The sequence below is a fragment of the Nanorana parkeri genome, unplaced genomic scaffold (assembly GCF_000935625.1).
Source record: "Nanorana parkeri isolate BGI_ZX_2015 unplaced genomic scaffold, ASM93562v1 scaffold635, whole genome shotgun sequence".
NCBI classification, from domain to species: domain Eukaryota; kingdom Metazoa; phylum Chordata; class Amphibia; order Anura; family Dicroglossidae; genus Nanorana; species Nanorana parkeri.
This window is the reverse complement of record NW_017306903.1, coordinates 564,446-578,125: the sequence shown is the minus strand read 5'-3', so window position 1 is coordinate 578,125 and position 13,680 is coordinate 564,446. Positions and strand designations below refer to the sequence as shown.

Sequence of the window (13,680 nt, the reverse complement as noted above, 5' to 3'; positions counted from 1 at the left end):
TGATTTTAAAGCAAACATTTTTCATCCATGCAGGGCTCACCTTTCCTAGCAGCACCTACTTCACTTTCATGCTGCTCCTCTATCACTGCTTAGTCACCAGGAGCAAATAATATACTTAATTCTTGGCCATTGGGCAGGGAGAGAGTCCTCAGCCCTGTGACTGTAAGCTCATAATAGAGAGACTTGGAACTTCTGCAGAGCGTTGTCGGAGCCAAGGAAAAGTTAGTATATGCTACTGGGGATGGATGCATTGCAAGGAGCCTGTTTTTCCCCTGCATGAGCAAAACAATTGTTTGTTTTTTTTGTTGTTGTTTTTTTTTTTTACTTAAGGTATGGATCTGTGACGGTTTTTGTGTGTTTTCAGTGACAAAAACTACATGCACTTTGGGGCAATCACATGTGCCATGGGTATTCGCTACAAATCCTACTGTTCAAATCTAGTGCGTACGCTCATAGTGGATCCCACACAGGAGATGCAGGACAACTACAACTTCTTGTTACAGCTGCAGGAGGAATTGTGCAAGGAACTCAAGCATGGCAAGTAGTACAGGAAATTAAGAATAGTTTTGCTTTAACAATTTAGTTTTGGTTTGCACAGATACAGTATCTTTATTTTTTTTTTCCAACAGGTACAAAAATTTGTGAAGTCTACCAGACTGTTATGGATCAAGTGAAGAAGCAGAAACCAGAGCTGATGAGCAAAATCACCAAAAACTTGGGGTGTGTGCTGTTAAAATGCTGCAAGCATAGTGGTGATTGAGAGTATTTATTATTTTCTGTATTTCACCTCCATGATAGTATCGAGGTCTGCCCCAAAATGGATAAACCTAAAGTAGCCAAAAACTCCTTGCATTCTTTTCATCATATGACTATAGTAGAAAGGATGAAAGCTGTAGTGGAGATTCTCAGAAGTCCATTGATTAACACTCCCACCCTCCTCTGAATTCAAGAGTTCATTCTCCTCATGTATCCATAATTGCAAATACCCCTGCAGGTAAGAGGAGGATTGCCACTGGGGTTGCAGATCATTAACTACCAGATCAGCCACTTAGTTGTTTCTGTGGTATTATATTTGAAGAATAGATGGCTGGCTCTCTTGTTCTTGTGAGTTTTTTTTCTTTGCCTGGTGGTGGAATTTTCAGAGGTGACACTCTGCACAGCTAGGAGGGTATGCTCACTAGGAGATCTTATGTGAGCTTTTTTCATAATCTGTTGACCATTGAAAGTGAGCAATTTTTTGTGTTTGTTTGCAACCATTTATTTAGCAACCAAGCTCAGTGTAAGTGATCCTAAGGCCCCTGTCACACAGGCTGACCAGGAAAGGATCCATGCAGGGATCCTCCACTGATCACAGCAGTGCGGAGCCGGGATGTCCATTTATACACGGCTGCCCATAGACCTGCATTGGGCATCTGAACGGGTCGCGTGAAAGGGGCCTTTAAGAGCTATTTGTTTTCACATGTTGCCACAAACTTATGCTATATAATTAAAGAATTTTAAGATTGATGTTCTTCCTAAAACATCTACATATGAGTGCTCCTGAAACGGGGGATCCGTGTTCAGGCACTGGCGATAATTGGCTCTGCCTGAACATTTCCTATGCAACCTGCCGAAATAGCTCTGTTTGGTACTGGCAGCTAGGTGACGGTAGGGCTGTACATGCTGACAAAAAAAAATCTACCCCTCTAAACGTTCGTTGGTGGACCACTCGGGAACATTTTTCTGGGGATCTGTTGATTGGGAAATTTGTCCTAAAAATGTTTTTCCTAGCTCAGAGGTGTCTTGATGTCTGCAGATTTCAACTTAATTCTTGAAGGTTGAAAATACTAAATGTAAATTGCTTGCATGTGTGACGGATTTGCAGATATTATGATTTGCAACAAGGTCCATCAGGTGGCATTCCTCTACAGCAGTGGTTCTCAACCTTTCTAGGGCCAGGACCCCTTGGTAACATTTGCCAGGTTGTGGGGGACCCCCATGGTAACATTTAGGCATGCACCAATATTAGTATCTGTGCGGTCTCTGTGGTGGCCGGGGCGGGCTCTGCGGTGATCAAGCCAGCACTAAACTCCCCTCACTCACGCCTGTTCCCCTCTCTTTGATCCTCCCCGGCCGCCGGTGCTGCATCATCTAACGGCCGAAGAACTCACACTGCTGCTCTGTTAGGAGGCTGAGAATCCTCTCAGTGCAGCACAAGCATGTGGCGACCCCCTCAACTGTGGGTTGCGACCCACTTTTGGGTCGCTACCCACAGGTTGAGAACCACTGCTCTACAGTGTCTCTACTTATTTCCATGGGTCTATTGTGAAGGTGCAGCACTGTGTATCCTTGTTACATTTCCAAGTAATTTTTTTCCATGTAACTATTGCACAATTTGTTATAAGAAACATGCATGCTTTTTTGGTGTTCTGTTAGTGTGAAGGCACTTTCAGCTTCTGATTTCTGTTCTGTATATTGCAGACCTCTTGTTGGTGCTATAATGAAGGATGTATAAAAAGACCATTTACTCTTTCTGATTTAATAGCTTTCATTGACAGCTCTTTCTTTTGTCTCTGTGTAGTTTTGCCATGGGCATAGAGTTTCGGGAAGGTTCTCTTGTGATCAACAGTAAAAATCAATACAAACTAAAGAAAGGTAGGTGTCTAACGAAGACTAAATTCATTTGGAATAGCATTTGGTAACGTGCATTTGTAATCTAAAAGTGGATGTAATGGGCACATTGTAGTTTAACCTAATTTTGTCTGTTTTTGCATCCTCCTTTTTTTTTTTAATTAGAAGTTTTCTTTTCTAGAAATCCTAAGTTTTCAATGCAAGTCTAAGCAAATTAGGATAAAAGTACTTATTGGTTCAGATGAATCCATAGGTCACAGAATATTCTAATGGCCATGGGTTATGTTATGTGAAATGCATTATGCGGGTTATTAAATTGCCAACCTTTGAGCAAAATATTGTGTTTGGGTTCATGACGGTACAAACTATAATTTCTTTTATTAGTAGGTGCCTTTTGATGGAGTAGCCAGTGATGAGTTGCCATGCTAATACTGACACAGCAGCCAGGAACCTCTCTTGTTTCTGTGCTGGCAGTGCCTGAGTGTGACCAGCTTACTGAGGCTTCCAAAATGTCTATCAAAAGAAATTCTTCTGTGGAGTAGAAAGTCTTGTACAGTTACAACAGTTTTTATAGTGTCCTACGACTAACCAAAAGCTAGCCATATTGTGCTTTCTGCAATATGTTCAATACTTTTGCCTACCTTGTCCTTGCAGACCTTTAAACTTGAAATAGTTTACATAAATAGTTTACATAAAGCAGTTCTGCTTAAGCCCTCCCTAAAAGGTTTACACCTTGTGTATCTTTTGCTCCCTTGTCATTGGGCAGGCATTTATCCCATAGACAAAGAAAGACCAATCTGATTGCTGCTATGTAGAGGTCAGCTGAAGCAGTTATGTTGTGAAGAATCTTGATTGAAGTAACAAGGAACTCCAAGAAGCAAAAATTGGTCAGAATTTTTCAGACCAAAAGACATCCATCCTTCTAGGACACTAGCAAAAAGAGGCATGCTGGGTAGAAAAGGATCTATCCTAAGCTGGTCTACAAATTTGTTTCCAATGTGTGTCCAATCTACCTGCAGGCGGCAGTATAACCCAGCAGGATTACATCCTGTGTGATTCAAAGGAAAATAGTCTTTTTTTTTTTTTTTTTCCAGTGGATTACACAAGTAAAAATTTTAACGTTAGCCCAGAGCTTATTCATATGGAGTATGAATATTTAATAAAAATTGTATAAAAACGCCAAAATGTACATCCCCTTTGTACCAGGCTCTTACTCCTTGTGTTAATTACAAAAGTATCCTTAAATTGGATGTCCTTTTGGCAGTTTCCCCATTTTTCTGTAGAATATGCATGTTTTGAACATAATTAGATGTTCATGCAAAGTGTGTCAATGTGTACACTTTATTGCTGAGTTTTCTTGCAATACATTAACTTCCACATATTTGACGCTAGCAATCTGTTCCATGTGTAGGTATGGTGTTTAGCATTCACCTGGGACTTTCTGATCTCTCAAACAAAGAAGGGAAGAAACAGGAGGAAAAGACTTATGCCTTGTTTGTTGGTGACACCGTGCTTGTGAATGAGGTACATTTAAACGTAATCAGTTTCTTCATCTTAGGAAGTGCATTTTATGACCCGTCAAAGATTAATTTATGCATGGAAATTAACCACTTCAGGGCCGCAATAAGTCTATAGACTGCAACCCGTTAAAGTGGTTACAACAAGAACACGGCACCCGGGAGCGGCTCGGCTGGTCTCCCCGCAATGATCAGAGAGAGATTCAGCGGCTTCCAGCCACTGATCTCTTCTCCGATCACTGGACCCGGAAGTGATGTGTATTGCATCACTTTCGGTGTCACTGTACATAGTCTCCGGCTCTTAGAGCCAGGAGATGAAGCTGGGGAAACAGATCTCTGCTTCCTCAGCTTCTTTAGGGTCCCTAGGTGACAGGGGTCTATAAGACCTCCGATGTCTCCATAAGGAGGACCTGTCACACTTTATCTGATATTAGATATGGTGCTTGTTAGCTCCCTATGTGATAGCAATAGGGTTAGTGTAAAAAATAAAGTGTTTAAAAATTAAAGTAACATAAAAAAATGCATATAATTTTTTTTAAAGTCCCCGCCCCCCACATGCACACCCAGAAATACGCAAACACTCGTTGGTGCGCCTACGTGTGAACACGACAATTGCGCTAAACATGTAACATATTGCCGCGAATGTTGGAATGAGAGCAATGATTCTAGCGCTGTCAATCACTGTTGGCACTAAACTCATGAGCGGTAAAAGCATTTAAAATGTTACCTATGGGAAATTTGTGGTATTTTTTGCGGCTTCACACAATTTTAAGGCTTGACATGTTTGGTATCTATTTACCCGACGTGACCCCGCCTTCATATTTTACCCAAAAATTGGGTTTTATAATGTTTCTTTGCACTAAATTTTCATTTTAGTTTATTTGTTTCCTGAAAATACTGGTTTGATAAACATTTGCGCAAAAACCGTGCGACATAAAAATTGCAACTAGCATTTTTTTTATTCTACAGGGCCTCGGCTTTCAGAACATATATCATTGTTGCGGGGTCTGAAGCTGTTTTCTAGCCAAAAATGTATATTTTAATATGTATGCGCAAATAAGATAAGAAAATGCCCCGGACAGCAAGTGGTTTGGTTGAATTCTACATGGAGGACCTCCTGTAGAAGAGCTTTTGGTAAACTAACCTGAGGGTTTCTTTTATTTAGGAGGGGCCAGCATCTGTTCTTACCAGTGTTAAAAAGAAAGTGAAGAATGTGGGCATCTTCCTAAAGGTAAGTGTAACATAATTGAAGTTTATGTATAGTCCAAACCATTATATCTAAATTGGCAGTATAACATTACATCATTTTGGAAAATGACCCCTTTCCACTGTTTGATATGTTGATACATTTCTGAAATTCAGTATCTTTAGCATTGCTGTAGCTGAAAAGGCTGTACATTAGACATCTAAGGTTAACTTGTCAATTTTGGAAGCCAAGAACAGCTGAGTTCAAACCAGGAAACCAAATCTAATTGGAGCACAATATTGAAATGTTTACACAGCCTACATTTTGGCCTGTATACAAATGTTTCAAGCAGAATGTTTGTGGGGCTTTTTTGTTTTTTACACATTTCCTTGGTGTTGTCCAAATGTTTTTCTATTTATCTAGAATAGGTCTTTGAAGTTTCTAATGTATGTTGTGGAGATTGCTCTGTGTCCATCATAACAAAAAATATGTAATCTTCTCTTTTTAACAGAATGAAGATGAAGAGGAGGAGGAGGAAGAGAATGATGAAGCAGAGGACCTCTTGGGCCGTGGAGCCAGATCTGCTGCATTAATTACTGAAAGAACCAGAGTATGTTGTTCTTAATAGCTGTATGTGTTGGGTAGTAGATGCAGTAAAGGATTTTTCTGTTGTTCTTTGCTTTTGTCTAGTCTTCAACTTATTGTGCTTTGGTACCTGATGTTTGACCACAAGGCTTTCATTTATGTGTTACTTATCCAGCTTATTTGATTTGTAGAATGAAATGACAGCAGAGGAGAAACGGCGTACCCATCAAAAAGAACTTGCAGCTCAGTTAAATGACGAGGCAAAGAGGAGGTTAACAGAGCAGAAGGGAGAGCAGCAGACAATGAAGTAAGTACCTTGGCTTTGTAAATATGAATTTCACTTACCAGTGTCCAAATAAATTTTTTTGGCCAACAGTCAATCTTATTTTTACATTTTTTATCTGCTAGAGCGCGCAAGTCTAACGTCTCTTACAAAAATGCATCTCAAATGCCAAAGGAACCAGAGATCCGGGAGATGAAAATTTATATAGACAAGAAGTATGAGACTGTAATTATGCCTGTTTTTGGCGTTGCTACCCCGTTCCATATTGCCACCATCAAGGTGAGAATTTTTCCCAAGACTTCAGGCAACACTATGAAATTAACATTTAATGACAGTTCAACATGATTTTAGTCAGCTTTATTAAGCGTATAATAAGGGTATTTTCTCTTCTGGCTGAATGTTCTTTGTTCTTTTTTCCTCACTGGAAGTTATTACAGTATGCCAGTTTCAGTATTCACATTGAATCAATAGCAAGCTGCTCTTCTGCTGTCATAACTGTAACTGTCTTGCTCAATCAAGCAAATCAGCAGCTGCAAAACTGTTTTTTTTTTTAAATCTGAGTTATAAATAGTTAAATCTTAGGTGTATGTCACTTCCTGAATCCCTGTCCGTTCTTTACAGTTCATGACTTTACTGATGCCAGGAAGTACTCCGGCTGCAATATTTTGGCTCTGAACGGCAGCCAACCTGTCCGCCCCTCCTGTCCATTCATAGATGTGAACTAATTTACAAAATACAAAGTGTGCTGTGAATGTTGCTGGGAGAGGAGGGATGGCAATGTTACACGTTACATTCAGCCTGTCGCAGGTGCAAGACTTATCAGCTGCTTGCAACATAAAAATTTTCAACTACCACCATTTTATTCTATAGGGTCTTGGCATTCAGAAAATATATAATGTTGGGGGGTTTTACGTCATTTTCAGGCCTAAAATGTGGAATATAACATGGGTGCAAAAATGGAAAAAAGGGCCTCAGTCATGAAGGGGTTAATGTAAACACTGAAATTGGCATACTGGAATTATGTCTAGTAAGGAAATAAAAAACATTTGATTTTGTTTAATTCTCAAATCCTTCACTATGCTATCCGAAGCTTGCACATGAAGGAAAATACACTGTTGTGTTATGCTACCACCTACAGGAGGATTCAATATTGGCAAACAAAATAAAATCTATAGGCCAGGCCAGTCCACCATAACCCCTCCTCTACGCAGCATGTCTGTGTTTTTTCTTTTTTTTTCTTTTTTTTGCTGACCTATGAGGATGGACATCTTTTCTTTAGCTCTGCAGAAAAAAAAGTTGAACAACTTTTGTTTTTAGCCTCTTTTTTCTTTTTCCTTGATTGAGCCTGTCTTTATATGGCAACTCTACAGACTGTTCTTTTTTCAGCCAAGTTTTGGAGTACCTCAATTAGACTGCTTTTGGACATGGTGATGGTTTTTGTTTCCTGTGTCCCTCAATGGATGAAAAATAAGTTTTGTACTCTCAATCATTTTCTTGAAGTCCATTGAGGTACACGGGTCCCTCCCCTCTGTTTTGGTTGGGCTCTTGGTGCTTGCCACAAACTGAGGCATTCTAGGTAGAGGCTGGATTATTCTTTGTTTTGGTCTACAGATTTTTTTTCTTTGCCAGTGGCCAATCCTTCTGTAGCCAGTATTATAACCTGAATGGATTCGATTTCCTGTGCCCCTCAATGCACTCCAAGAAAAGAATTTTACGGTGCATACAAGAATCAAATTTTCTCTTTACGTGCACTTGAAAGGGCCCGTTATCTTGATGCCCGTTACATTTGAAAGCATGGGGGCATTAATAGAAAATCTCTGAAGATTACATGGACTTCATAAAAGTATATATATTGAAACACCAGCATCTATAGTTCTTTAGATTCAGCTTAATAGGTTTGACCATTCTAGCAAGAAAACTGTCCTTTTTTTTTTTTTTTCATGGTCCTTTTCATTCCTGTCAAGTCTACACTTGAAGGTACAAAGGTGCACAAGTCCATTGAATACTTTGTAAGCTGGTTGGTGTATTTAATAAGTGAAGGAGGTTGATGTTTAAAAAATAAAACAAAACGGTTTGCTAGGCCAGTCTAACACTGTATCATATTGCATTGTTTTCTTTAATTTGGGTGGAACTGCATTACCTCCTAGGACATATTTACCCTGCTTTATAGAAGATTACATGCAACAAAGAGTTGATTTCCCTGTGAGCCATTTTTCTACCTTGAGATCCCTTCTGTCTTTGCTTATTGTGTCTAGGAGGATATCAATAGTAAAGCTTTTGATTTTAGTTTTATGTATTAGCTTTGATTTTTTTTTTCTTTCACTTTGTTTCCCTAACAGACTTTTCAGGTTGAAATAATTATATTTATTCCATCCCAGTTGACACTCTGAACCCCATTCAGGCATCTTTCTAATGATGGGCTCTGGGGGTAATGTAGTCGGCCAACTCGATCTCAAAATGTTAGCCTGTTAGTATGGGGTAACGTTCTTATCTCCACCCCCTTCTGCCCATGTTGGAGCCTTTCATCTTACAACATTCCCTGTGGGGTGTTTTCCCCTCCTGTGACTCACAGGTCCCTTCTTCCATTCCCCTTATGCTTTCATATTTGCTGCTCTCCTCCAAGCTGATCTCTTAACTCGTATGGCTGTGTATACATTTGGTGTTTGTTGCAATCTCCCGCCAGTTGGTTTCAGAGACGACCATACTCTACCCTATTCTGTAGCAATAGTGATCTTTTCTCATCTTGGCCAGCTCTTTTCTGGGTGTCCTCTTTCATCCAACATCTGTTCAGCCATGAAACAACCTCTGCACTGGTTGTGATTAAATGTAGAAATCCAAAGGGGGGTACTGTTTTTTTGCATGGACACGGAATCTGCATCCAGATGGAACAACTACTTTAGTGATTTCTTGGGCACCCTACTGTCTATTGTATACATATCCAGTCTTTCGCCTCTGACCTAATCTATTTGAGAAGATCAAACTGGAATAGATTTTATCCTTATGGCTACAGATAGCCCAGTGGTGCTTAAGGCACCCCGGTTTAATTGAGCAGTACACGGCCTAATATACAAAGATTCTCCTATTCCACTATCCTGACTGTCAAAAGCATGCAAGGCGTGCATATTTGCATATCAATTTCCACATGTAGGAAAGGCAAGGATTTTACCCATGAACCTTTTCTCTGCCCAGGATCCTCAATTTCTTACAAGTGGATTGGAAATTGAGGATCCTGGGCAGAGAAAAGGTTCATAAGCAAACCTGATTGTAACCAGGGTAGTTGCGCTAGGATATATTTACAGAAATTAACCAGCTGCAGCAATATCTATCAACGTGATCAAGTGTAAGCCGGGGTGCTGCGCTTGGTTGTGTGTGCTCCACCTTTTAATTGGTCTTTAAGCTGTGTGGAAATAACACAAACTAAATACAGTGCCAGTGATCAAATCCTAATTGCGGCTGCATAATGAAAATACAAGTCGAAAAAAGGAAGGTAAATGTGTTCGTGAATAAAAATTATTAAATATTAAGTTAACAATGTAAATATCGCAAAATGTGTAGCATGTGTAGATAAAATATAATATTGTCGTGTGAAAACAAGTTATATTGTGAAAATAAATTCTGGTTGAAAATAAATTCTGGTCCGTTTACACAATTTTCAACCAGAATTTATTTTCACAATATAACTTGTTTTCACACGACAATATTATATTTTATCTACACATGCTACACATTTTGCGATATTTACATTGTTAACTTAATATTTAATAATTTTTATTCACGAACACATTTACCTTCCTTTTTTCGACTTGTATTTTCATTATACAGCCGCAATTAGGATTTGATCACTGGCACTGTATTTAGTTTGTGTTATTTTCACATTTTCACACAACTTAAAGACCAATTAAAAGGTGGAGCACACACAACCAAGCGCAGCACCCCGGCTTACACTCATAAGCAAACCTCTTATGAAGATTTTGGTATCCCTTGCTTTTTTTTATTTTTTCTCTAGTTCCTCCTTGAGTTTCTTTTATATTGCACCAATTTCTTGGCCGATTTGACCCCATCCAGCTCTTTATGTTTGTCTTTGAATTGTTACTCTCCTTAGTATACAGCCTACCAGAAATAATGCTGTTTAATGCAGTTTTTCCCAAATTAAATCAATAACAGAATTTTTATGGTAATAATCCGTGCACAAAAATGTGTGTGGGTTGTTTTTTTTTTTTTTTTTTTTTTACAGTAAGCAGCATCACAGAGTATATATCCATTGCAAAGGAAAATTTGCCTGCCATATACACATTCTCTTTGACCTACATAACCCCTCTCTCTATGGAAATTGGCTGATCTGTTTAGGCTCAGTGCCTGAAGGAAGAGGCTGCAGGCTTTGCTGAAGATCTGGGTTCTTTTTCCTCTAGCTTGAAAAATGACAACACAGTCTCAATCTTTTCTATAAAATACACAATTTTAAGAGATGTTGATGTATTTTTGATTTCCGTTTTTGATTTTGCACAGAATATCAGTATGTCAGTTGAAGGTGATTATACTTACCTCCGAATCAACTTCTACTGCCCAGGCAGTGCCCTAGGACGCAATGAAGGAAACATATTTCCCAACCCTGATGCCACATTCGTAAAGGAAATGTAAGTGAATTTCAGTTTTTTTAATAGCTGCTTCTGTAGTCTTCGATTTTTTCTTACAATCTGTTTTTAATCAGAACATATCGAGCCTCGAATATGAAAACCCCTGGTGAATCATCGGTGCCATCGCTGAACTTGCAGAATGCTTTCCGCATTATAAAGGAAGTACAGAAAAGGTATAAAACTCGGGAGGCTGAAGAAAAAGAGAAGGAGGTAATAAGATACATTACCTTTTCTGATTTTTTTTTTTTTTTCTGTTCTTTTGATTGCATTTTTTCATTGACTCGTCTGTCCCCTCAGGGCATTGTCAAACAAGATTCCCTCGTAATCAACCTCAATCGTAGCAACCCCAAACTGAAAGACCTTTACATTAGGCCCAACATTGCACAGAAAAGGATGCAGGGCTCCCTTGAGGCCCATGTAAATGGTGAGTGTGCATTATCTTAGGTAGCCTTTTACAATTCTCGAAGGATTATTTGGCAAGGCAGTGCAGAGAGCAAAGATGTGCAAATGCAGTAACAGAAAAATTCAATTTGATTACATTTTAGTCCTTTAAAGAAATGAGTGAAGATTAATTGAATAACTGCAAGTGTAACTTGTAGGTTTATACTCATCTTTAACATCCTTTTATAAGATATGGTGCTTAAAAATCTATGCAATTTTGCTGCCCAATCACGGTGCTTGCCCTGTGTTGTTAATTGTTCGTGTTTGTAGAATTTCCACCAGCAGAGTGCAGTGGGGAGAGCTGAGTTCTAGTAAGAAATATAAAAAAGGCATCTGAAATATTCAGACTGACTGACCCCATGACTGGGGGCGGGGGGGTTACTGGTTGAAAATGTTACTCTCTTGCTTCTCCCCCCTTTAAAAACCCGTCACGATGTCCAATACAGTTTGTTTGTTTATTTAGGTTTTCGTTTCACGTCTGTTAGAGGAGACAAAGTCGATATATTATACAATAACATCAAACATGCCATTTTCCAGCCTTGTGATGGAGAGATGATTATTGTGCTTCATTTTCATCTTAAGGTAATAATTCTGTATTAATCATTTTCTTAATGTAACCAGAAATTTGGTGTATCTACTAATATACCATCTTTAACTGTGAAACAGAATGCTATAATGTTTGGAAAGAAGAGGCACACAGATGTCCAGTTCTACACAGAAGTTGGAGAGATCACGACAGATCTTGGAAAGCACCAGCACATGCATGACCGAGATGATCTGTATGCTGAACAGGTGAGTGGACGTTTAATGTAATTTGTAAGATATCATTCTATTTAGTGATTGTTATACATAGTTATATGGGCAACACAATTGCTTAATAGTTAGCATTACTGTCTGCAGCACTGGGGTCATTGTTTCAAATTCTGACCAGGATTCTATCTGTATGGAGTTTGCATGTTCTCTCTGTGCTTGCATGGGTTTATTCCAGGTAATTCATTTTCCTTCTAAACAGCAGAGTATAAATGTCTTTTGTCAAAATTGGCCCTAGTACCGTATGTGTGTATGTATGCAAGGAAACTTAAACTGTAAGCTCCTTGTGAGCCTATTCATAAATTTACAGTACTATATATAAATACTTGTAATATATAAAGTTAAAATGGTTACACCAGGGATGGCCAAACTCCGGCCCTCTAGCTGTGGTGAAACTACAAATCCCATAAAGCTTCTCTCTCCGGGAGTCATGTCTGTGGCTGTGAGAATCTTGCAAAGCCTCATGGGATTCGTAGTTCCATCACAGCTGGAGGGCCGCAGTTACACGGTAAGTCAGGCTGAAAATAGGCATATCCTAGAGTGTGTACGTGAATACTCCAGACTGTGTAGAGACCTACCTGTGGATGTTGTGTCCATATGCAGATCAGAAGTTCTAGATTCAGGTCTGCTTGGTGACATTAATGCTATGTGTGTACTCTCTATAACGGACACCATCATGCATCTAGTATTTATAGAGCACCCGAGCGCCCTAAAATCTGTGTTGCGCTGTTCTGCAGGTTGCAACCAGAACTTAGATGGTTGTCCTCTGGCCACCAAAAGCAATGGACAATCCTCACTGGGAACTGGGTGCAGAGGAAAGTTCCAACATGGGCAGCATAAATAGCATAAACTTACACTCCAGTTTGCTGTAATCGGGAGCACAACCTTGACTCTAAGGCCTCAGTCACACTGCTGCGCGTATTGTATCATATGCAACACATGCAAATAAATGGCTCCATACACATAGCCGCATATGGAGCCGTATATATGCGCAAAAACAGAATGGAACAGAGATGCGCCCGGGCAGCGTATTTCTGCGTATTTACGCCCACATACGCGTGTACATGCGTACAGCACATTAAAAATTCCATTACGAGTGATGCATTCGGGGATTGCATATAGTGCTCGTATATACACAATATACAATTTTGCTTGCGTTGTGTGTGAATGAGGCCTTAGAATCTCATTCGGAACTTATGAATAATGGCTGCCAGTAGGTTTATGTATAGTTAGATGATTGGATTGCGTTCATTGCTCAGTCTGCCTCCTGACTTGTCCCCGTGAGCAAACATGGTAGTAGACAGCCATGATGGATCCTTGCAGCAGTAAGGCTGGGTTCACACCTGGGTGTTTTTCAGCGCTGATTGAAGCGCTGAAAAACGCTTAGCAAGAGAAATCCCGTAATTTCCTATGGGCATGGTTCCCACCTGGGCGTATTTCACACGTGGAACAGCGCTGAAAAACACCTTACGGCCAAACAAGTACAGGAGCTTCTTTGGGGCGTATTTCCACGCGTATCCATTGGTATTTCCGAGTGTGGCTCGAGGTTAACAAAGCGGTAACCCCGAGCCACACTCGGGAATACAGCGTAGGTCTTACCTTGTCCGCGATCCC

The 13,680-nt window shown here is 39.7% G+C and overlaps 1 protein-coding gene across 1 annotated transcript in view; it reads left to right on the top strand.

Moving 5' to 3' along the window:
* The window catches only part of SUPT16H (SPT16 homolog, facilitates chromatin remodeling subunit), a 28,585-nt gene that overhangs the window by 10,449 nt on the left and 4,456 nt on the right, over positions 1 to 13,680 (top strand). The window contains exons 7-19 of the mRNA XM_018563149.1: positions 365 to 537; positions 630 to 720; positions 2,561 to 2,634; positions 4,022 to 4,134; positions 5,293 to 5,358; positions 5,825 to 5,923; positions 6,090 to 6,205; positions 6,307 to 6,460; positions 10,688 to 10,815; positions 10,890 to 11,025; positions 11,113 to 11,239; positions 11,720 to 11,838; positions 11,923 to 12,048. Of these exons, the coding sequence (XP_018418651.1) occupies positions 365 to 537; positions 630 to 720; positions 2,561 to 2,634; positions 4,022 to 4,134; positions 5,293 to 5,358; positions 5,825 to 5,923; positions 6,090 to 6,205; positions 6,307 to 6,460; positions 10,688 to 10,815; positions 10,890 to 11,025; positions 11,113 to 11,239; positions 11,720 to 11,838; positions 11,923 to 12,048 (1,522 nt within the window). The remainder of the gene's footprint in view (positions 1 to 364; positions 538 to 629; positions 721 to 2,560; positions 2,635 to 4,021; positions 4,135 to 5,292; positions 5,359 to 5,824; positions 5,924 to 6,089; positions 6,206 to 6,306; positions 6,461 to 10,687; positions 10,816 to 10,889; positions 11,026 to 11,112; positions 11,240 to 11,719; positions 11,839 to 11,922; positions 12,049 to 13,680) is intronic.